The following is a 24,271-nucleotide window of genomic DNA, read 5'->3' as shown; positions in this document are numbered from 1 at the left end:
TAGAAGCAGATGAGAAGGTGAATCAGCAGCTGCTAGACAATCAGATAAGCCGCACTCTGCTGTGTTTCAAACCTAACTTTTCCTTCTGCCCCTCACATCTCCTAATTGTCAGTGAGCTCCATGGTACCCTTCCATGACCTATCTGATCAACTGCAAGATCAAGGCTAATAAACTGATATAAAAGAGCTTATTAAGACATACCGTTTAAGTGTATGATAATACGCAATTCAACACGGCGTACAAACAGCTCAGAAGCCCAAGCTCACACTGTGGCTTTCTCCCGGCAAATCAGGGCATATGGTACCATAAATGGAGCAGGAATTTACAGCAACGGAGATGTACGAGGCAGATTAAAGCTTCATCTGTAAGGACACACTGCGTGGCAAAAAAAAAACAACAACAGTTATTGTATTTTCTGCTTTGTATTCTAATGAGAAACTCAATGCCTTTTGGTAGAGTGTGGGCTCCCTCTGCTGCCGACAGGAGATACCAAGACTCGGTAACTCAGGAATCCTTGGGCACCTGAGCAGAGCAGGTGTCCTGGGAGGAGAAGGCTGGGGCTGAACATTCAGATGAACAGACTTGTTCTGTAGGTTCTGCCTCCGTGGGATACTGTGACTATCCGTGATGCTCCTGCAAGTGATGGGAAACACAAAGGGGACCTGTCCACACCACCTGTGTCCATCCTGAAATATGTCACAGCAGTGGTGCTGGGAGGCAGCCCCCCAGAGGGGTGACCCTCCCCTCCCTCCTCCTCCTCCCCTTCCTTCTTTCTCCTCATCTTCTTCCTCTCCTTCTTTCTCTTTCTCTGCCCTCTCTCTCCTTCCCCTTCTTCTTTTTTAAAAACTTGTATTTATTTATTGTGGCTGTGCTGGGTCCTCGTTGCTGTCTGCAGGCTTTCTCTAGTTATGGAGAGTGGGGGCTCCTCTCTAGTTGCGGTGCTCAGCCTTCTCATCGCGGGGGCTTCTCTTGTTGCAGAGCACAGGCTCTGGGTGCGTGGAGTTCAGCACCCAGAGTGTGGGCTCAGCAGTTGCGGCTGCCTGCTCTAGTGCACAGGTTCAATAGCTGCGGTGCACGGGCTTAGCTGCTCTTCGGCATGTGGAATCTTCCCCGACCAGGGATCAAACCCATGTCCCTGCACTGGCAGACAGATTCTTAACCACTATGCTGCCAGGGAAGCCTGTCTTCTTCCTCCTAGTCCTCTTCCTCTCCTCTCCTTCTTTCCCCCACGCTCCTTCTCTCCCTCCCTCCCTCTCCCCCATCTCTTTCCTTCTTTTACCTTCCAAACAGCCGCAGGCAGAGGCTTCTCCACACCTACACACTAGCTACTGGGCGAGAGGGGCATGGGGAAACTGCTAGCTCTCTGGGTGATATATGATCACCTATTCTTACCTGCAGCTGCAGGGAAGATTGTTCGATGACATTTCTGATGGTGTCCTCAGAAATACACATTTATATTTCATACCACTAATTTCAACATGCAAAGCATTATTCATTGGTTCATTTAACTAAAAAGTCACCAACAATTGGACCATCTTTGACTTTTATCTAGTTTGTTTCACTTTCATATTCTTTCATATTCAGTGCTCCCATTTCATTTAGCTTATGTTTTCCAATTTCTCCGTGTCTTTTTAAAAAAATGTTCTTCTCAGGCCTTTATCAAGCATAGTATTAATAGAAAAGCTTTTGTATACATATATAGGTGAATAGTATGTATAATATACATGTTTTCAGTTCAGTCGCTCACTTGTGTCCACTCTTTGCACTGCATGGACTGCAGCACACCAGGCTTCCCTGTCCATCACCAACTCCCGGAGTTTACTCAGACTCATGTCCATCGAGTCGATGATGTCATCCAACCATCTTATCCTCTGTCATCCCCTTCCCCTCCCGCCTTTAATCTTTCCCAGCATCAGGGTCTTTTCCAATGAGTCAGTTCTCTGCATCAGGTGGCCAAAGTATTGGAGTTTCAGCTTCAGCATCAGTCCTTCCAATGAATATTCAGGACTGATTTCCTTTACGGTGGACTCGTTGCATCTCCTTGCAGTCCAAGGGGCTCTCAAGAGTCTTCTCCATCACCACAGTTCAAAAGCATCAATTCTTCAGCGCTCAGCTTTCTTTATATATATATATATTTTAGAAAACTTTAAAAAAAAACCCTCTGCTGTCATTCAGATGAGAGAATCATGCCTGGCCAAGACAGGCAGTAGAAGAGGTGAGGGGAGGCAGACCCTGGAGAGACTTTCAAGAGAGACAACGAGATACTCAGGTGAGTTGGATGTGGGGTGAGACAGAGAGGTCAAGGTGACTCCAAGACCTTCGGCGTGCAATTATGAGGGTGCCTGGTTTTTTTTTATCTGGTTGCAAGGTGGTACCATCTACTGGGCTTCCCAGGTGGCTCTGGTGGTAAAGAATACCCCTGCCAGTGCAGGAGACATAAGAGACCCAGGTTTGATCTCTAGGTTGGGAAGATCCCCCTGGAGGAGGGCAGGACAAGCCACTCCAAGATTCCCGTGTGGAGAATCCCATGGACAGAGGAACCTGGAGGGCTACAGTCCATGGGGTCGCAAAGACTCAGACACATCTGAAGCGATGTCACAAGCATGCATGCCATTTCCTGGGATGACAAACAATGGAGGGAGACAGAGTCCCAAGGTGTAGTCAGGATTTGTTTTCAGCATGATGAATTTCAGGTGCCTGGTCAATATCCTCATGATGAGGTGGGGTAGGTAGATGGATGTCCTACATTGAGTTCCAAGAAAGGGTGGGCTGGAGATAGGATTTGAGAGTCATTAGTGTATAGGTGGCACTGGACGAGATTGCCAGGGAAAGAATTTTAAAAGCCTGGGCAGGAGACTTCCCCAGTGGTCCAGAAATCATCTTTCAATGCAGGGAGCACAGTTTGGATCACTGGTCAGGAAACTAAGATCCTATATGCCACAGGGAAGCTAGAGAGCCTGCTTGCTGCAAGTGAAGAAAGCCCATGTGCCAGAATGAAGACCCAGCGCAGCCAAAATAAATGAGTAAAAAATTATAAAAATTTCAAAAATAAAGACATAAAAGGAACTTGGGGCAGAGCCCTGGAGTAACTCACAGATAGTCAGGAGGAGGGGCAGCCAGTACCTACAAAGGGGAAGTGAGAGAACCAGGAAGCCCCGGGGCAAGTGTTTCAAGGAGGAGCCAGTGAGCAACATCGCTGCTGATGAACTGGAGTTATGCAGTAACCCTGAACACAGCAGTTTCAGAATATCCCGCCTCGAACAGTTCAGGAGAAAGTGAGAAGTGAAGAAGTAGAAACAGCAAATACAAACTACTTTTTTTCAGGAGTTCTGCTATAAAGGAGAAGGATAAAAATAGGGCTGTAGTAGAAGGGGGTTGTAGCATCAAGGCAAGTGTTTTGTTCTGTTTTAATTGTGATTAAAATACACATAAAATTTACTATCTTAACCATTTTCAAAGGCCAGTTCAGCAGTGTTAAGCACATTCACATTGTTGTGTAACCAATCTCCAGAATTCATCTTGCAAAACTTGGACCCTGTACCCATTAAACAACTCTCCATTCCCCCCTCCTCCAAGACCCTGGAAACCACCATTCCATTCATACTTTCTGTCTCTATGAATTTGACTACTCTGGTATAGTAGTCTATAGTATATATGGCTAAGGTTGCCATAATGAATTACCAGAGGCGGGGTGACTTAAACAACAGAAATCTATTTTTTCACAGTCCTGAAGCCTACAAGTTCAAGATCAAGTACCGGCAGGGTTGGTTTCTCCTGAGCCCTCTGTCTGTGGCTCGCAGATGGCCACCGCCTCACTGAGCCCTCACATGGCCTTTCCGCCATGTGCATGCATCATCTACTTATAAAGACACTAGTCATATTGGATTAGGGCTCCACTCATAATTACTTCTTTAAAGAACCTATCTCTAGGGACCTCCCTGGTGGTCCAGTGATTAAGAATCTGCTTTGCAACGGAGGGGACATAGGTTTGATCTCTGGTCAAAGAACTAAGATCCCAATGCCGCAGAGCAACTAAGCTGGCACGTGGAAACTACCAAGCAGATACACCACAATGAGGGTGTATTCCATGTGCCACAATGAAAGATCCCAGACGCGGCAACTAAGACCTGATGTAGTCCAATAAATAAATAAAATGTTTTAAAAAAGGACCTGTCTCAAAAGGAAGCCACACTGGGGGTTATGGCTTCAACATATGAATTTAAGGTAGAAAACATTTAATCCATAGCATCTAAGTGCTTCATATAAGTGAAATCATACAGTATTTATCTTTTTGTAACTGGCTTGTTTCACTCAGCATAATATCTTCAAGGTTCATCCATGTTGTAGCACCTGCTCCAGTTTCCTTCCTTTTTTAAAGCTGAATATATTCCATTTTAAGTCTATAGCACATTTTGCTCATCCATTCATTCATTCATCAATGGGTGAATGGATTGCTTCCACCTTATGGCTATTGGGAATAATGATGTTGTGAACATGGGAATGCAAAAATCTCTTCAAGACCCTGTTTTCAATTTCATTGAGTAAAGATCCAGAGGTGTATCACTAGATCATATGGGAATGAATGCTATGCTTAATTTTTTGAGAAACCAATCACAGCAACTACATCATTTTATATTCCCAAAGACAGGGCACAAAAGTTCCAATTTTTCCACATTCTCCTCAACACTTGCTATTTTCTGGGGTTTGTTTTTGATAGTAATCATTTTCATGGGTGTGAGGTGGTCTCTCACTGTGGTTTTGATTTTTTTTTAGTAGAAGTACAGTTGATTTACAATGTCATGTCAGTTTCAGATGTACATCAAAGTGACTCAGATATTATATATATATGAATATACCCATATACACACATACACTTTTCCAGATTCTTTTCCATTATAGCTTATTACAAGATATTGAATATAGTTCCCTGTCACTGTGGTTTTAATTTGCATTTCCCTAGCAATTAGTGATGTTGAGCATCTTTTCACTTGCTTATTGGTTATTTGTATACCTTCTTCGTAGGAATGTCTACTTAAGTCCTTTGAGCATTTTGAATTGGGTTGTTTGTTTTGTTGGTGAATGGTAGGAGTTCTCTACATTCCAGACATCAACCTCTTATTATATATATCATTTGCAAATATTTTCTCCCATTTTGTAGGCTGCCTTTTTGTTAAGTTGATAGTGTTCCTGGCCACATGGAAGGTTTTAATTTTGATAAAGTCCAATATATCAATTTTTTACTTTTGTTTTCTTTTTGCATCATATCCAGGAAATCAATACCAAATCTAATATCATTTAAAAATTTTTTTAATTTTAAAAAGCAACTTGAGACACTAAGAGAGTAAACATGTGGTCAGTGAAATAGGAATTTAAAAGTCCTATTAATTGAAACAGAGGTTATTTAATCAACATAGAAAATGCATATTTAACTATGAACTCTTACAAAATAAATAAAAATACAAAACTGTTATAAAAAAACAATGAGTCCAAAAGTCTGTTCTATACATGTGTCTCTGATGGGGAGAGAGGTAGGAGGGGAGTTCAGGATGGGGAACACATGTAAATCCATGGCTGATTCACGTCATTGTATGGCAAAAACCACGACAATATTGTAAAGTAATTAGCCTCCAACTAATAAAAATAAATGGAAAAAAAAAACAATGAGAAATCTATAGAAACACAATAGTATATGTTAAGAACTTCAAATAATTCATTAGTCTTTGATAGATCTGGTATATAAAAAAACTAACAGGTATATAGAAGATATAAATAGCTTTATGTTGCGTATGTATCAAACTTGTCTACTAACAATAAAGGGTGCGTGTTTTCGAATCCCACAAAATATTTAAAAAATTAGCTAATTTTTTACAAATAATGCAATAAAAAAAACTCTGGAGTTTGATACAAGCTCACATTCTCTGACTCTAGTGCAATTTTATTTTAAATTCAAGAGTTAAACGCTTTTAAAACTCAAACACGAAGTTTTACAGTCTTTGGGTGGTTCACTGTACTATGCAACAAATATTTCCAGCTTTCCATTTTCTAGGCACAGAAAATTGTGCCTTTCTGTGAAAAAGTATGATTGTACTTCTTCACCCCCTTGATGTTAAGAATAGTAAAATGATTTTCTTTGGTCGGTGAAATATGCAGAGAAATTATAAGTATCATTTCTGGGTGGAAACTTAAAGGGACAGTACACAATTCTCTAGGTTATCTCTGCCACAGTGAGACGGCAGCTCTTCTGTTAGCCTGGGTCTCAGAGTGGGGAGACCTGGAGCAGAGCCCCCAGCCAACCTCGGTGAGCAAGAAATAAGCTTCTGTTGTTTCAAGCTGTTAATATGCTGAGAATTTTGTTACTACAACATAGCACCCTGACTGATACAGGCCTCCTGAATAACTTCTCAGCTAAAAAGACCAAAGGCTTCCCAGTTGGCACAGCAGTAAAGAATCCGCTAAACAATGCAGGAGACACAGGTTTGATCCCTGGGCAGGGAGGAAACCTTGGAGGAGGAAGTGGCAACTGACTCCAGTATTCTCGCCTAGGGTATCCCATGGACAGAGGAGCCTGGTGGGCTACAGTCTACGGGGTCACAAGAGTCAGACACAATTTAGCAACTAAACAACAAAAGATCAAAACTGCACGTTGGAGACAAGAAAACAAGTGCTATTTTCAAAATGATGATTGACCACTCAGTTTTTCTCTCCCGCCCCCTGCCCCCCACCACCACCAAGATCCTACAAAGGGGCTTCCCTCATAGCTCAGTTGGTAAAGAATCCGCCTGCAATGCAGGAGACCCTGGTTTGATTCCTGGGTCGGGAAGATCCGCTGGAGAAGGGAAAGGCTACTCACCCCAGTATTCTCGGGCTTCCCTTGTGGCTCAGCTGGTAAAGAATCTGCCCACAGTGTGGGAGATCTGGGTTCGTTCCCTGGGTTGGGAAGATCCCCTGGAGAAGGGAAAGGCTACTCACTCCAGCAGTCTGGCCTGGAGAATTCCATGGACTGTATAGTCCATGGTGTTGCAAAGAGTTGGATGCGACTTTCACTTTCTTTCTTTTCAAGACCCTACAAAAATGGCAGTAAAGGACTAAAATGGGAATAAATCACCAGGAAGTTGTCCATCAGTGGAAGAAAGGTGTAAAAACAATCGTGAGACTATGTCAAGCTGACACAGTAGTAACAACAGATGACACACCATGAGGAGGTTGCTGATCTTCCCAACAGAATTCCAGAGAGGCAGAAGACAGAGGACACGAGTGAGACCCAGCCGAAAACACAGAGATTACTCAAAAGGCTCCGTCTTAAACAGTCCAGTCCTTACCTCTACCCTTGAAGAGAATGCACAATCAACTCTGCAAGTGAAACATCTGACAAGAAATTTAGAAACAAAGAAGAAATTATTAAGAAATTTAATAACAAAGAAGAAGTAAAGGGAGAAGAAGGAGGAGGAGGAAGAAAGAAAGAAGGAAGGAGAAGAAAGAAGGGACGAAAAGACAGAGAGACAGATATGTGTATTAATTTGCTAAGGGCTGCCATAAGAAAGAACTGCAAACAAGAAGAAAAAAAAACCTTCAGAGGAAAGAGAACTAATTCAGGAAACAGAAGTGAATTTAAATTTTTTTCTAATTATTATTGTAACTATATTCAGGAAGTTTTGCATTCAAAATCTAGAACAAGCTACTAAGTAAATGGCATGATCAGAGAACAAGAACGGGCTTGTGGGACTTTCCCTGGTGGTCCAGTGGTTAAGAATCTAACTTGCGAGGCAGGGGACCCAGGTTCAGTGCCTCGGAGTAACTGAGCCCATGCGCGGCAACTACTGAGCCTATGCGCAGCTAGAGAAGCCTGTGTGCTACAACGAAGACCACGGGCTTTAATTTTGTGCAGCCACAAAATTAAAAAAAGGTGGGAGGGAGACTTGTATAAAATCAAAATATGATGCTGAGGTAAACCAAATAGAAGGTTCAGAAGACAAAACTGAAGAAGTCTTCCAGAAAGCAGAGCCAAAAGCTCGTGAGATGGAAGACATCAAAGAGACACAGTAGCTTTATCCGGGAAGTCCAGTTTTATCAGCAATCTAGACAGACAAAGATAGAAATCAGAAGAGAAACATTATCAAATGTACAAGACAATAAAAGCTCCCAAAGTTAAAGTTACAAGTTTTCAGACAGAAAGAACCTATGAAGCAAATAGCATAAGGACTTTCAAAAACATATCCACTATTCTGGCCTGGGGATTCTCCAGGCAAGAATACTGGAATGAGTTGCCATGCGCTCCTCCAGGGGATCTTTCCAACCCAGCAATCAAACCCAGGTCTCCCGCACTCCAGGCAGATCCTTTACCAAGAATCTTTACTATGTATATATATTTGGCTGCATCAGGCCTTAGTTGCTTTCAGGCTCTCTAGTTGTAGCATACGGGCTGGCAGCATGTAGGATATTAGTTCCCCAGCCAGGGATCAAATTGGCATCCTTTGCATTGGAAGGCAGATTCTTAACCCCTGGACCACCAGGGAAGTCCCCCACAAAGACTTTTAAAAGACCCACATGTTTGCAAAATTTTAGAGCACTGAGCAAAAAAGAAAAATATTCTAAAAGCTTCCAGAACGAAAAAAAATACCACTTATGATGGAACAAAATTCAGATTTTATTATCACCAACACCAAATGTGAGAAAACTGATGAGATACATCAATACCTTCAAAGAGACTGACTAATAAATACAATTGAATCATGGATTGACAAGAAAAGGAAGAGCTGTGGTGAAGTTTATTTGAACAATTAGAGACAACAGTGGGTTGTACATCAGTCAGATGATGCATTTTATCTATATTAATTTATTGGATGTAATAATTGTAGGTATGTATGAGAATGTCTTTTTCATAGGCTATATATACTCAGGGGTGAAGTGACTTGCTATCTGAAAGTTACATTCAAATGGTTTAGAAAAACTGTGCCTGTCTATGTGCATTTGTGTGTGTATGCATGCACCGCACATGTGTGTAGACAGATACTGCAAACGTGGCAAAATCTTAATGATTAGTGGAGCTATGTGAAGAACATATAAGTGTTCTTTCTACCATTCCTTCCATTTTTTAAAGATTTGATGTTTTCCAAAATGAAAAGTAAGGAATTTCAAAAATACAACCAATACATAACAAAGTTGTAAAGGAAAATGGCAAATAATTTAAGATTTTTTAATTTAAAATAATTCAGAGAGAAAATTCTTTTGTTTATAAGTTTATAATCAAGCAATGAAAGTATAAGATAAATATTCAGACATGCAAGCACATAGAAATCTTACCTACTAGCTTTTTTTCTTAGAAATTTACTTGAAGATGTGGAACACCAGGGAAATCCTAAATTCTATTTATTTATGGCTATGCTGGGCTCTTGTTACTGCACCCAGGCTTTCTCTAGTTGAGGTAAGTGGGGGCTTTCTCTAGTTGAGGCAAGATGAGGGAACTTCCCTGGTGGTCTAGTGGTTGACAATGTACCCACCAGTGTAGGGGACGGGTTCGATCCCTAGTCTGGGAAGATTCCACATGCTGAAGGGCAACTAAGCCCATGTGCCACAACTAGTGAAGCCTGTGCACCCTAGAACCCATGCTCTAAAACAAGAGAGGCCATGGAAATGAGAAGCTCACGCATCACAACTAGAGAGTAGCCCCCACTTACCTCAACTAGAGAAAGCCTGAGTGCAGCGACGAGAACCCAGCATAACCATAAATAAATAAATCGAATTTAGGATTTCCCTGGTGGTCCAGCGGTTAAGAATCTGCCTGCCAATGCAGGACCCAGTGCAGCCATAAACAAATAAACAAACAGAATGTAGGACTTCTCTGGTGGTCCAGTAGTTAAGAAACTGCCTGCCAATGCAGGGCACACTGGGTCAATCACTGTTCGGAGAGGATTGCACATGCCTCACGGCAACTAAGCCCACATGCCACAACTACTGAGCCCAGGAACTGCAAGTACTGAGGCCCATGTGCCCTAAAGCCGGAACTCTACAACAAGAAAAGCCACTGCAATGACAAGCCCAAATAGTAGCCCCCACTTGCTGCAATGAGAGAGTCTGCCTGCAACAGTGAAGACCCAGGGCAGCCAAAAATAAATAAATTTTTTAAAAAGAATTTTTAAAAAAACTAGATGAGGGCTAGAAAACAGGGAATCCAAGAAACAAATCCAGAAGGACAGGGATGCAACAATCATAGAGAGAAACCTGTCCAAATTAAAGAGGGAGGAGGAAGGCCTTTATAAGACAGCTATCTGATAATGAGAGTGGAGTCCGTCAGAACACATGACGTGATGGAGAGTTGAAAAGAAATGTTCGATTTTCTTTGATAAAGAAAAACAACGGCACTCCCAATTTCACTGCAGCATTACACACAATAGCATCATACACAATAGCTCTGACACGGAAACAACCCGAGTGACCATCAGTGGATGAATGAATAAAGAAAATGAGGCATATATAAACAACACAATATCATTCAGTCATTAAAAAAAAGAAGGAAATCCTGCTATTTGCAACAACATGGATGGACCTAGAGGGTACCATGCTATGTGAAATGTCAGATGGAGAAAGACAAATACCATATGATTTCACGTGTACGTGGAATCTGAAACAAGTGAGCTGAAAAGCAGTCACAGATAATATCAAAACAAAGTTATAGATGCAGAGAGCAAACAAGTGGTTGCTAGAGAAGAGGAGGGATTGGAAGGAGAAATGAAATATGTGAAGGAGATCAAGAGGTACAGACTTCCAGTTACAAAATAAATGAGTCACAGGATGAACTGTACAGCATAGAGAATATAGTCAATAATTATGTAATATCTATGTTTGGGGATCAGGAAATGGCCACCCACTCCAGTATTCTAGACTATAAAATTCAATGGGCAGAGGAGCCTGCAAGGAGACTGCAAGGCCCCCAGTCAATGGGGTTGCAAAGAGTCAGACACAACTGAGCACATACATCCACGTAAGGTGACAGACAGTATCTAAACTTACCGTGGTGATCATTTTGTAATGCATAGAAATACTGAATCAATATGTTGCACACTAGGAGCTAACATAAAGTTGTAGGTCAATTATAATTCAAACAAACAAACTCATAGAAAAAGAGATCAGATTTGTGGCTACCAGGGGGTTTAGGAGGGCAGAAATTGGATGAAAGTGGTCAAAAGTTACAACTGTCAGTTAAAAGATAGAAGAAGTACTAAGGATGTAATGTGGAAAAGGAGTACGTCAAGGCTGTATATTGTCACCCTGCTTATTTACCTTATATGCAGAGTACATCATGAGAAATGCTGGGCTGGGAGAAGCACAATCCTGGAATCAAGATTGCCAGGAGAAATATCAATAACCTCAGAAATGCAGATAACACCACCCTTATGGCAGAAAGTGAAGAGGAACTAAAAAGCCTCTTGATGAAAGTGAAAGAGGAGAGTGAAAAAGTTGGCTTAAAGAAAACTAAGATCATGGCCTCTGGTCCCATCACTTCATGGCAAATAGATGGGGAAACAGTGGAAACAGTGTCAGACTTTATTTTGGGGGGCTCTAAAATCACTGCAGATGTTGATTGCAGCCATGAAATTAAAAGATGCTTACTCCTTGGAAGGAAAGTTATGACCAACCTAGACAGCATATTAAAAAGCAGAGACATTACTTTGCCAACAAAGGTCCATCTGGTCAAGGCTATGGTTTTTCCAGTGGTCATGTATGGATGTGAGAGTTGGACTGTGAAGAAAGCTGAGCACCGAAAAATTGATGCTTTTGAACTGTGGTGTTGAACAAGACTCTTGAGAGTCCCTCAGACTTCAAGGAGATCCAACCAGTCTATCCTAAAGGAGATCAGTCCTGGGTGTTCATTGGAAGGACTGATGCTGAAGCTGAAACTCCAATACTTTGGCCACCTCATGCAAAGAGTTGACTCATTGGAAAAGACCCTGATGCTGGGGGGAATTGGCGGCAGGAGGAGAAGGGGATAACAGAGGATGAGATGGCTGGATGGCATCACCAACTAGATGGACATGAGTTTGAGTAAACTATTGGAGTTTGTGAAGGACAGGGAGGCCTGGCGTGCTATGATTCATGGGATCACAAAGAGTCGGACATGACTGAGCGATTGAACTGAACTGAACTGAAGGATGTAATATATAACATGATTAACATAATTAACGTTGCCATATATTATATATGACAGTTGTTAAGAGAGTAAATCCTAAAAGTTTTCATCACAAGGAAAATAATTTTTTTTTCCTTTTTCTTTTATTTTGTATCTATGTGAGATGATGGGGCTTCCCAGGTGGCTCAGTGGGAAAAGAACCTGCCAGCAATGCAGGAGATGTCGGAGATATGGGTTCAATTCCTGGGTTGGGAAGATCCCCTGGAGGAGGGCACGGCAACCCACTCCAGTATTCTTGCCTGGAGGATCCCATGGTCAGAGGAGCCTGCTGGGCTACAGTCCATAGGTTGCAAAGAGTCAGACACAACTGAAGCTATTGTGCACAGAACACATGAGATGATACATATTCACTAAATTTATTGTCATAATCATTTCATAATGTATGTAAGTTAAATCATTATGCTGTATACCTTAAACTTATACAGGGCTGTAGGTCAGTTATATCTCAATAAAGAGGAAGGAAAAAGGTTTAATTATGATTACAGATTAGAATATCAATAAGACGCAGCACAGATAATAGAACCTGGGAATGTGGGAAAAAGGATGTGAACTTACTGGGAGAGTCAGCATCAGAGATGCTGATGTCTTCATCTTTAAAGCTGGGAGTCAAGAGACACTGTCTATACCTGATGAAATAAGAAATACAAGTTGTAAGTGTATTGCTTAAAGATAGAACAATCAACAACTTTGGAACTAAAAATAGTAATATGTGTATTAAGAAACTAAGGAAGAGAAATAAGGGTTGTGCAGTGTGTTAAATCCTTAGCCATCACGGGTTAAATCCTTAGGCTAGCGACTTAGCCTAAGTCGTTTCCTAAGACATTAGGAAAATGTCTAAATTATATAAATTAAGACATAACAGCATAGGTATATTATTTAGATATATATCCTCTTAAATTATTTCATGATTCTACATTTGCCTTCTCCCTATTCCCATAGTTCATGGTTCAGCCTCAGTGGTATTCCTGCAGTTCCTTAAACATTGCAGGCTCCAACTTCAGGGTCCTTGCATTTCTGTTCTTTCTACCTGGAATTCTCTTCCATATGATATCTTTGTGACTCTGTCTCTCTTTCTTCAGGTCCTTATTCAAAAGTCACCATCTCAATGAACACTTCCCTGACACCATTCCCTGTCCTCACTACCTGATTTTTTTTTAATCTCAATACATAGTTAATAAAAGAATAAATGATAGAATAACTACAGAGTCAGCTAGGTTTACCTTTGGGGAACTAAGAACGTATTGGGTAGGAGTGCATCAGTAATAGCTAGTCACCTTATAAATAAGTGACTTTTTAAAACCATATTATTTTGACCATGGTTTTACAAAATAGGAAACCATTTTAAGACATTATGAAAGAGAAAAAATAACACTACTGATATATATAACTATGATATGTAAGACTATGTGTATATATATATATAGTTTTATATATGTGTATATTACTCACAAGTAAATTAATTGCTTAAATGTTTTCATTATTAAATAAGAAAGAATAAAAATGAACATATAGAATGTTCATCTGAAGGAACTGAAAAGAAAATAACAGTGGAAATATGAAAAGTAGGTAGAAATAGATAAAAATAGATAAAAAAGTAATCAATACTGATAAATTTTGAGTTCCTTGGGGAAAAAAAACCCAGCAAAATACTAAAATGACTAGAAAGTATATTCAAGAAAAGGAAGGGAGGGAGGGAGAAATATTATTCACTTTCAAAAAGGAAGAACATTCTGACACAGGTTACAACATGGATGAACCTTGAACACATTATGCCAAGTGAAAGAAGCTAGTCACAAAAGGACAAATAGTGTGATTCCATTTAATGAGATACCTGTTGATAGGGCCCACATAGGGTCTCATTGATAAGATGGCTCATTATGTCGACCTCACAAACAAGGAATAAATCACAGTGATCTGTGAGACTGACCAGATTGCCCAAATAGCATCCTGTTATTTCACTGGGGCCTATCTTCCCAAAGCTTCAAGACTACCAGATTATAGCCCTCCGGCTACGTGACCATCCCTTCAGAGAATTTTTTCATTGGTCAGGTATAAGATGGACTCTCTTTTCCCTTTAATAAATTTCCTTTTCTTGCCTGACTGCCCTGTTCGCTCTGTTTTTCTCTGCACTCACCTTACACCTGTCACAGGCAAATTTGTAGAATCAGAAGGTAAAATGGTTCACGGTCTGGAGGAAGAGGGGATTGGGAGTTGTTAATTATAGGGCATAGTTTCAGTTTTACAAAATGAAAAGCATACTAGAGATTGTACAAGGTCAATGTATTTAACACTACTGAACTGTACATTTAAAATTGGTTAGAATGGTAAATGACGTATTATATTTAGCCACAACTGAGAAAACAAGCATGACACACCGTTACGGAGCTGACATCCCCCCAACAGGAACCAGTGTCTCCAGGCCCGAGGCGCACAATCTTACTGCCAGAGAATTCACCCCAGGACAGCCCTGAGTGTGCCATGTGTGTGTGTTTGTGTGTGAGCATGTTTCTGTGTGTGTTGGGAGTGTCCCCACAGTTCACACCACATTTCATAGCTCCTGCACCAACCTCTGAGGAAAGAAAGTGAAAGTGAAAGTCACTCAGTCTTGTCTGACTCTTTGTGACCCCGTGGACCATACAGTCCATGGAATTATCCAGGCCAGAATGCTGGGGTGAGTAGCCATTCCCTTCTCCAGGGGATCTTCCCAACCCAGGGATTGAACCCAGGTCTCTCACATTGCAGGAGGATTCTTTACCAGCTGAGCCACAAGGGAAGCCCAGGAATACTGGAGTGGGTAGCCTATCCCTTCTCCAGGGGATCTTCCCGACCCGGGAATCAAACCTGGGTTCCCTGCATTGAAGGCGGATTCTTTACCAACTGAGCTATCAGGGAAGCCAGACCTGTCTGATTCCCAACTTCAGCCTCCCAGGTTTATTTTAACTTGGCTTCTCCATGCAGGATGACCAGTGAGTCTCTGTTTGCTCCAGTCCCGCCGTCAATCCATTTTCAGTGTACAATTTAACATTTTTGAACAAATTTAAGAATTATGGGCCTTCATCGGGGGTTCAGTGATTAAGACTCGGGCTTCTACTGCAAGGGGCACAGGTTCCATCCCTAGTTGGGGAACTAAATTCCCACGTGAATCTAGCCTGCTAGCTTAATGTTTTCTAGAAGACGAGTTTGTCCGACCCAAGAGGTAGACAAAACTCTGGTGACAGCTGAGGAAAACAAAATTGTGCAACCATCACTGCCGTCCAGTTTCAGCACATTGTCCATCATTCCACTTAGTCTATCTAAGCGCCCAGAACCTTATCCGCCAATGGAGATAACAAGAGCCTAGCACGTTATAGCGGAGAAGGCAATGACACCCCACTCCAGTACTCTTGCCTGGAAAATCCCATGGACAGAGGAGCCTGGTAGGCTGCAGTCCATGGGGTCGCGAAGAGTTGGACATGACTGAGCGACTTCACTTTCACTTTTCACTTTTATGCATTGGAGAAGGAAATGGCAACCCACTCCAATGTTCTTGCCTGGAGAATCCCAGGGATGGGGTCGCAAAGAGTCGGACACGACTGAAGTGACTTAGCAGCAGCACGTTATAGGCTCAACAAATTTTACCTACAGTTATAGTTGTTGATGGTAGCCTGTTTCTAGGTTACTATCTTTTCCCACACACAGCCGGATCTTAACACTGCCGGCGCCCACGCCCGCTGAACACGCGCTTGCAGCTGGGAGCAAGGACCGAGTTCTGGAAGAGTCGGCGCATCAGTTCTGCACTACGTCCCACCGCCTGCGATCGCGGATTCGGGCCTCTCCCCAGGCACTGGCTGGGGCGGGCGGTGCGGCTCTGGGCTGGATTGGTGATGCCTGGGCGCTGCGGGCGCCTGCGCACTGGGGAGGGCGGCGCGCGCGCAGAGGGACTGCCGGCGTTCCCTCGGAGTGAGTCGGTGCGTGTTCGCGGCTGCTCGCCCGGGACGGCCGCAGCATGGCGGAGCAGGAGCTCGAGGCGCTGAGGAAGCAGAGGCTGGCCGAGCTGCAGGCGAAGCACGGGGTGAGCGAGCCCGACACCCGCCCAGCCCGTGCCCTGCTGGGCGCCGCCCTCACCCGAGGTAGAGGGCGCGGCCCCCGGCGGAGGCTCCAGGCGTCGCTGCCCCGGGGCCGAGGACCCCGCCTCCGCCCGCGGCTGGCTTCTGGTAGCCTCCGAGCCATCTCGGCCCCTCTGCCCGTCGCGTGGGGGCTCGGGCGGCCAGCGAACCACGTGCTGCCCGGGGCTGGTCGGGCGCGGGCCGGTCGGCGGCCGGGAGTCGGTCTCTCACCCGGCCTGCCGTCTTGGGTCCCGAGCAGAATGCTCAGCTTCTCCGGTTTCTCGGTGCCCTTAGCTAATGGACCTAGCCTACTTGACTACTGTTCCAGCCGAATATTGTTTAGAATACAGTTGGTTCGACCCGAGGGGTCGACAGACATCTTCTGAGGGGTCTTCCCTGTGCCAGGTGCTGAGGGGACAGCGGGGAACATCGCCTGACGGAGTTGACAGTCCTGAGGAGAGCCAGGCATGAGCACTAACCCCGTAGGTGAAACGTCCAACTAATGACTCTCCTGTGAGGAGACCCGGAGTGAAGTGTTAGGGATGGAGCCGGATAGCCTGCAAGGGAGCGTTGTTTGATCATCAGCGTCCCCAATACCGAAGCACATTTTCTTTTCCAGAAATTATTCTTATCTTGTAAAATACGGTTTCGTAAGAGGGGACTTTTCGCCCTAATACCTGTTTGTATTCTAAGACATTCTATTAGCTTGAGACTTTAGAAGTTCATCAAAACGTGGTAGTAAGTGGAAACTTATCTTTTTACTTCTGTGAGGCTCAGCTTTTAATTATTTTGTAAGCCCATCTCTACCACTGCAGGTACCAGAAACAAAATAAAATAGTTCCTTTTTTTTATTCCCCCTCTGTGAAATTTCTAAAAGATAAAATTGTTTTTTCAGGATCCTGGCGATGCAGCACAACAGGAAGCAAAGCACAGGTATGGGCTGGAACTCTGAATGTAGAGGCCCCCCCTCCACTTTTTTTTAATTAAGAAATAATTGACAACATTAGTCTCCGGTGTACAGCATACTAATTCCATATTTGTTTATATTGTGAAGTGACTACCACAGTAAGTGGTTAACATCCATCACCACACATAATTACAAATTTTTTTTCTTGTGATGAGAACTTTTAAGATTTACTCTCAGCAACTTTCAATACTATTGACTATATACAATTAAATACTCTTTAAGTATAGTCACCACCCACTCTATATATTACATTTTAGATCCCCATGGCTTATTTATAACTGGAAATTTGTGCTTTTGACAGCGTTCACCCACTTTGCCCACCTCCTGCTCTGCCACTAACCTCCTGCTCTGTTCTCTATGTCTGTAGGAACTCTGAACTCTTTGAAGGGTGGTTTCACCTGTTTTTCTTTTTAACTTTAGTTATATTCATAGATGTGTGAATCTTAAAAGTTCTTCCTGGCATAGGGATTTTTCCAGACCCATGGCTATTTTGTTAATTAAGCATGTACAGGAACCCCGCAATACTTACTACTTTGTATTGCAATTACTGATTGATGTTTCTCTGCTAAACTGTGATTACCTTAAAATAAGCATAATAATAGGACTACCTCATAGGGGTGTTAGGATTGCAGGGGTACAGAGGGCATGCAACCCACTCCAGGATTCTTGCTTGAACAATCCCATGGACAGAGGAGCCTGGCAGGCTACAGTCCATAGGGTCGCAAAGAGTCGGAGGCGACTGAAGTGACTGAGCACATATGCACAAGAAATATTAACTGTTTTTCCTATTCTCAAAGTTATTTTATCTCATCACGTGGCAGAGCACCTCACACTTGGCAGGTTTATTAGTTACCCCATCATGCTACCTTTTTTCCCTAACTGGTAAAAAACACAAAAGGTAAAATTTACCTTCTTAACTACTTCTGATTGTATCATTCAGTCGTATTAACTGTATTCTCATTGCTTTATAACACATATCTAGAACTTTTTCGTCTTACAAAATTGGAAGTATACCTACTAAACAATTCCCTATCCCTCCCTGCCCCCAGCTACCTTTTATTTTTCGCCTGGCACAGCACACACACAGCATGTGTGATCGTACCCAACCAGGGGTGGAACTCATGCCTCCTGTGTATTAAGTGCAGAGTCTTAACCACTGGACTGCCAGGGAAGTCCCACATGCTACCTTTTAACTCATTGATTGATCCATCAAATACTTACTGAGCACCTGCTCAGGCATTGTGCTGTGTCTACAGAAATATGCAAGATGGAGAAGGCTCCTTCCCTTCTGTATGTAGCTCACATTAGAGGGAAAGACAGATTGGTAAGCACCTGGGATAGTGCTAAGAAGAAAATAAATCTACCACATGAACTTCACTGATTCTGAAGATGTGAATTTTTTTTCACATTTTAACATATCTGAAATTCAGATGTGTCACATAATTGATCACTCTTCTGGATTCTTCCGAAGAGGATTTTCCTTTACTTCTGCCATCACTTGGGTCATTTCTAACCTTAGACCTCTTAAAATTCTCTGATGTTTTTTCCCTGCCTCCACCCTGCTACCAGAAGGAATTCAGACAGCAAACCTACAAGGCTAAAGCTTGAAGTCAAGAGACACTTTTTTCCTTTCTCCACTCAGGGCTGAGATTGATGAATGCACACTTTGCTTTCTGCATAGTGTTTTATTTCTTGTTTCCCTTGTACAGAGGATTCAGCTTTCTAATTCAGCCAAAGAATCTCTGCTTTTTTCTGTGTTAAGTTCATATTAACTTCTTTGAAGGGCTTCATTTGAAAAAATATCTGCTTCAAAAAAATTTGAAATCACTGTCCTGTGAATACTAAGTAGTTCCTGCCTGGATAGGTGGGAAGGTGCAAGGATAGAAACGGGTGTAATTGTAACTCCCCCCCCAACCCAAAACTAGAACTGAGAATCTTAAAACGTGGAATCTGTTCATACCTTGGCCACAGTTACCTGTGTCTCCTTAACGTGGTCTCCATGAACCTCAGCTTCTTTATCTCTAAGAAAATTACACGGGTTAATCATTCGTCCGTGTATTTGCCTGAAATCTCACTACTAATTTCTAGCCCTTCTCACACACTAGGTACTTAATAAATGTCTATAATGGTGGTTGAACTGAAACTGCCTTCTGAATTGGGAAACTGTGAAGTTTTATCTTTCAAACTCACAAAATATAAAACTGGCTTTTGAGTAAGAATGGACTTCTTGTATCTTTCTGTGTTCTGTAGGAATGCTGGCAGCTTGGTTCTGATTTTGCTTGTCCTGTTTTTGTTGTAGGGAAGCAGAAATGAGAAACAGTATCTTAGCCCAAGTTCTGGATCAGTCAGCCCGGGCCCGGTGTAAGCATCTTCAGCTTTCTTTATAAAACTGGCTTGAGTTATTTGAATAGGGAGATGTATATGAAGTAATTGCTGTCTCTAGATTAAATACTTGTTTAACCTAAAAGCATGTGAGATACAGATTATTTGTAAGAAGTGTTAGGTTTACAAACCTGAAGAAACATACTTAGGTTGTTATTAAAAGTTCCAGCTCCATTCTCTCCTGCTATTGAAATGATCTCCAAGTGCGTGTAGTGAGCCCTCCATTTTTATAGAGTCAGAACCCACAGATACAGAGGACTGATGGTATTACACCATTTATATAAGGGACCTGAGCATCTTCAGATTTTGGCATCTGCAGGGAGTCCTAGAACCAGTCCTTTCAGATTCCAAGGGACGACTGTATTTGGTAAAATTTATTGGAAATAACTCTTCAATCAAGTCAGTCACAAAATACTGCTAGCAGTTGACTCAGGTGATGGGGGCTCTGCTTTATTGTCCAGGCAGATCTTGGAGATATTTTGGCTTTGGTTGCAGACCACCACAGTAAGCAAGTCATACAAATTTTTTGGCTTTCCAGTGCATATAAAAGTTTTATAGTCTGTTAAGTTCAATAGCATTATGTCTTTAAAAAAAAAAAAGTATACATACCTTAATTTAAAAATACCTTATTGCTAAAAAATGCTAATCATCATCTGAGTCCTCAGCAAGTCACGATTTTTGTTTTTCAGTAATAACATCAAAGATCATTGATTACAGATCACCATAATATATATAAGAATAACAATATAAAGTTTGAAATGTTGTGAAAATTACCAAAATGTGACACAAAGACATGAAGTGAGCACATACTGTCAGGAAAACAGTGCCAGTAGACTTGCTCAAAGCAGGGATGTAGGATGCCACAGACCTCCGTTTGTGGAAACGGCTGTATCTATGAAGCTCAGTAAAATGAGGTATACCTGTATTCTCCATTTGTGTTGTGTTTTTCGTCACAAAAAATAAAAAAAACCATAAGAAAAAAAATTAAATGAGCCAATCAGAATGAAACATTATCTTCTGTATTATAACTTGAAGCCCAGCTTAGAAGAGGCAGCCCTGGGTGGCTCACCATGATTATATATGCATAGTAATACAGAAATTCGCAAGGGCAGGTTGCTTTTTCGAGGGCTTCCCTGGTGGCTTACGCGGTAAAGAATCCGCCTGCAATGCAGGATCCACAAGAAATGCAGGTTCGATCCCTGGGTCAGGAAAATCCCCTGGAGGAGGAAATGGCAGCCCACTCCAGTATTCTTGCCTGGAGAATCCCATGGACAAGGGAGCCTGAATCCATGGGGTCGCAAAGAGTTGGACATGACTGAAGCGACTTAGCATGCATGCCTGCAATATAGAAATTGCTCTTCATGGAACAGTCATGGTTTTGCTTTGTTTTTAAAGCATGGAGCTTAGAATCTGAGTCCCCGAGTTTTATCTTGGTTCACCACTGCCTCTCTGTGGTCTTGACTAAGGTTGACAAAACTGAACTGTAGTTTCCTCATTTTTAAGAGTAACAATAGCATCTGCCTTATCTACCTTGCTGGTCTCAAGACATGAATAAGTCTTAAGTGCTTTAGACATGTCAGTATTTAGTCTCAAGGAATAAGTGCATTTAGTCAAGTGCATTTAGTTCTGACTTCTTTTTGTGCATGTTTGTGTGTGTGTGTTTATATATATAATTTTTTTTTCCTTCTTTTTAGTAAGTAACTTAGCACTTGTAAAGCCTGAGAAAACTAAAGCGGTAGAGAATTACCTTATACAGATGGCACGGTATGGACAACTAAGTGGGAAGGTAAGCTTGAGGCAGTTTTAATCTGTTGTTACCTACTTTATCAAAATGTATCCTCAGAAGGTCAGTTTCATCCCTTTCTGGTTACAGAATTCTTGTTGAAGCAGTTTTTAAAGGAGAGAATAGTTGTGTCTACCGTAGATCCTAAAAGATACTCTGTTTTCTAAAATCCTCTGCTGCTTTCCTTTTCTGACATTGCTCTGGAACCAGTGACTATTAGGGTCAGATAGCCTAAATTGCTTCTACAGTGGAAACAAGGTTTGTCAGCAATACTAATTAAAATTGGGAAAGTTATGCTTGTTTTGCAAATGAAGAAGTGCTAAATTTCCTAGTTATTCCGTGCGTTGCCGTATTGCCATGGAGGATATTTTCTGGCAACACTGCTCTTCGTTCAAGATCCAGACGAGCCCCACCAGCACTGGGGAGCCCTCTGCCGCCACCACAGCCTGCAGAGATCAACCTGCCCTGAACCCTTTACACTGAGAACGTGTGTGGAGGGGTGACAGTGGCTTCATTTTTTTGAGTGACTCGTCGCCTGCTTTTAAGCTTCTCAAGGTCTCCGTGCAGAGGCGGAGTATCTCTGTCCCTTTCACTTAACACAGTGATGTAGGTGGTTGTCCTTGTCTGCTAGTGGTAATGAAGGGGTTCTTAAATAGCTGTTAACCTTGGATTTTTCGAGGAAGCTAACTGATGGATACTTTTCCTTCCTCAAATGAAGCCCAGCAGAGCAGATTTTAAGTGCAGCTTAAACCGAGAATTACAGCCAGTGGTTTCAGCCAGCTGTCCCATTCTCCTTCCTTCTTGACCTCTACCTCCACACCCTGGAAGGATTGAAACGATTCAGTTGGCTAAGGTCAATTCTTTGTTTTAAAAAAGCACTGTTTTTCTCTTTGATTATTCCTAGGTGTCAGAACAAGGTTTAATAGAAATCCTCGAAAAAGTAAGCCAACAAACAGAAAAGAAAACAACAGTTAAAGTAAGTTTCCCCCAAAGCATACGACAAAAGAAAGATTGATATTTTAAATAAGTGTTACATCTGCATGTAGCGTGTCAAACATTTTAGCCCATAGACATTTTTGTTTTACAACACAGGGAAGTTTGGGGAGAAAGTTGCATACATTGAGGGTCTGATTTTCAAGGCTCTTCTGTTGGTCTGAAACACTTAAGTTATTTTAAACACAGAAATGTCTTTTCTGTAGTAGGTAGGAATTTGTTTTCTCAGAAAATCTGAGTTATGTTTTATGAAACATGATACTCGTTTAATTTTCCCCCCAGTTCAACAGAAGAAAAGTAATGGACTCTGATGAAGATGACGATTACTGAATTTGTCTAGAGACTGGAACTTAACGAAATAACTCTAGGACAGATAATACTTGGCAGACGTTAAGATCTGGTGGTGTGTTTACTTTGTTTATTGTCTATATACCTTTTAAAAATAAACTTGTTATGCAAACTAGAACAATTTGGACAAAGTTGTTTTTCTACCGTAGAGAAATGAGCAGAAGATCTGCATTTTTAAATTTTTGTCCTTTCCTATCAAAAGCTTTTGAACATGTGTAGCAGCATGAATATATCCTTCATACTTGTGACATTAGTGTTAAGTGGGAAAATGACCTTAGCAGAAGTAGGAGCTGCTCCAACATCTTCAATGAGAATAGCAGCATCTGTAAAATAGCAGCGTCTGTCACATCATAGGTGTTAAGACTCATGGATTAAGCTGAGTAGTTTTAGTATTTCCAAGACATAGGTTCTGAAAGCAGGTAAGACCTTTTTCTTCCTGCAGATAGTCCTTACATTTAATGTAGGAAAATTCCTAACTTTGATTTCATTTATAATCTGCTTTTCAAAGCATTGAGATTAACTCATCTAACAAATATTACCCATACCACCTCTGTAACTGGAGGATATGTCCATTGGAAAAAAATTAACAAAATAACTGAGACATACTGGTAATAATACTTAAACCCTAGTAAACATGTTTTTAAGAGAAATGATTTTTGATGATTAAAATCCAGTTGAAACAGTTTAGCAGTTCACCATTGTGGCAGAAATGTTCTGGGTCTTCACTGATAGGGTTGCAGGTAACTTAAAGCAAGTGTCATCTTTTCTCCTTTATTCCCACCAGGTTATGAAAAACTGTGCTTGTAACTTAAAATCATAAATGTGACTCTCAAGTGAGCTGTTCGGTGTAACTTTTATCTTAGTCCTGGGGGGACCCAGCTCCAGAGGAAGTGCATAACATATAATGAGCTCAGTAGGATTAATAGCAGGAAAAGTGATGGAAAATGTGATTTATAGTCCCAGTCTCTAGCTAGAGATATACACACTGCTGATATATTTCTAAATTATACTTGAGATTTTACAATATTTCAGACTTAAAATTTAGTGAAGTCAGTGTTAGAATACATGTCTAGTATTCCTGAGTAAACAAATAAATGAGTAGAGCCATTAAGGACATCAGAAAGAGTTCAGAGGAACAGTAAATCACCAAAGTAAAATCTGATCAAGGACTTTGAAAAAATAATCCCAGTTAACAGGTGAATTTTGCATAGAAACACTGGGAGACTAGACAGCTCTGAGCAAGTTTGCTACATGCTTTCTCTTACAAAATAACCACTGTTACGGCAGCTGTTGAGGTGAATTTGTGGAAGGACGGTAAGCCTCCCCTCGTTCAAAGACACTCGAGAACAGAAAGTGACTGAGGACAGAAATTCTTGATGACGTTGGGGGTGGGGGCTGGTTATTTTCACCTTTCTGATTTAACTGACAATACTCTGAATTCAAAACAGTCTCATACAAAATAGGAATTTTGTCATTGCCAATTTCTGAATTGTCAAATTTAGTTTTATTTATTTTTATGTATTCTTAAA

The 24,271-nt window shown here is 41.7% G+C and overlaps 1 protein-coding gene and 1 long non-coding RNA gene across 2 annotated transcripts; one reads left to right on the top strand and one right to left on the bottom strand.

Annotated features, from left to right (window-relative positions):
• Positions 1-269: 269 nt before the first annotated feature.
• LOC122420442 lies at positions 270-15,939 on the bottom strand. The gene is made up of 4 exons (XR_006263288.1): positions 15,807-15,939; positions 14,319-14,372; positions 12,740-12,810; positions 270-375 (listed from the first exon to the last, which is right to left on the bottom strand). It is a non-coding gene; the product is annotated as an uncharacterized LOC122420442 (long non-coding RNA).
• A 126-nt stretch (positions 15,940-16,065) lies between these two features.
• On the top strand, positions 16,066-22,860 carry PDCD5 (programmed cell death 5). Its single transcript, XM_043435581.1, has 6 exons — positions 16,066-16,235; positions 17,165-17,202; positions 19,536-19,597; positions 21,313-21,404; positions 22,306-22,377; positions 22,677-22,860. Exons 1-6 carry the CDS (start codon positions 16,170-16,172, stop codon positions 22,722-22,724), a joined length of 378 nt encoding a protein of 125 aa, XP_043291516.1. The 5' UTR covers positions 16,066-16,169; the 3' UTR covers positions 22,725-22,860.
• Positions 22,861-24,271: the final 1,411 nt, after the last annotated feature.

The sequence above is a fragment of the Cervus canadensis genome, chromosome 18 (genome assembly GCF_019320065.1).
Source record: "Cervus canadensis isolate Bull #8, Minnesota chromosome 18, ASM1932006v1, whole genome shotgun sequence".
Taxonomy (NCBI): Eukaryota; Metazoa; Chordata; class Mammalia; order Artiodactyla; family Cervidae; genus Cervus; species Cervus canadensis.
Note: the sequence above shows the minus strand (reverse complement) of the source record. Positions and strands in the feature narration are given on the sequence as shown.

Bases quoted from the DNA above. Each gene is read 5' to 3' on its own strand.
- PDCD5 (XM_043435581.1), top strand. From the start codon at position 16,170: ATGGCGGAGCAGGAGCTCGAGGCGCTGAGGAAGCAGAGGCTGGCCGAG. The intron at 16,236-17,164 runs GTGAGCGAGCCC...TTGTTTTTTCAG, and splicing joins AGCTGCAGGCGAAGCACGGG to GATCCTGGCGATGCAGCACA. The intron at 19,598-21,312 runs GTAAGCATCTTC...CCTTCTTTTTAG, and splicing joins TCAGTCAGCCCGGGCCCGGT to TAAGTAACTTAGCACTTGTA.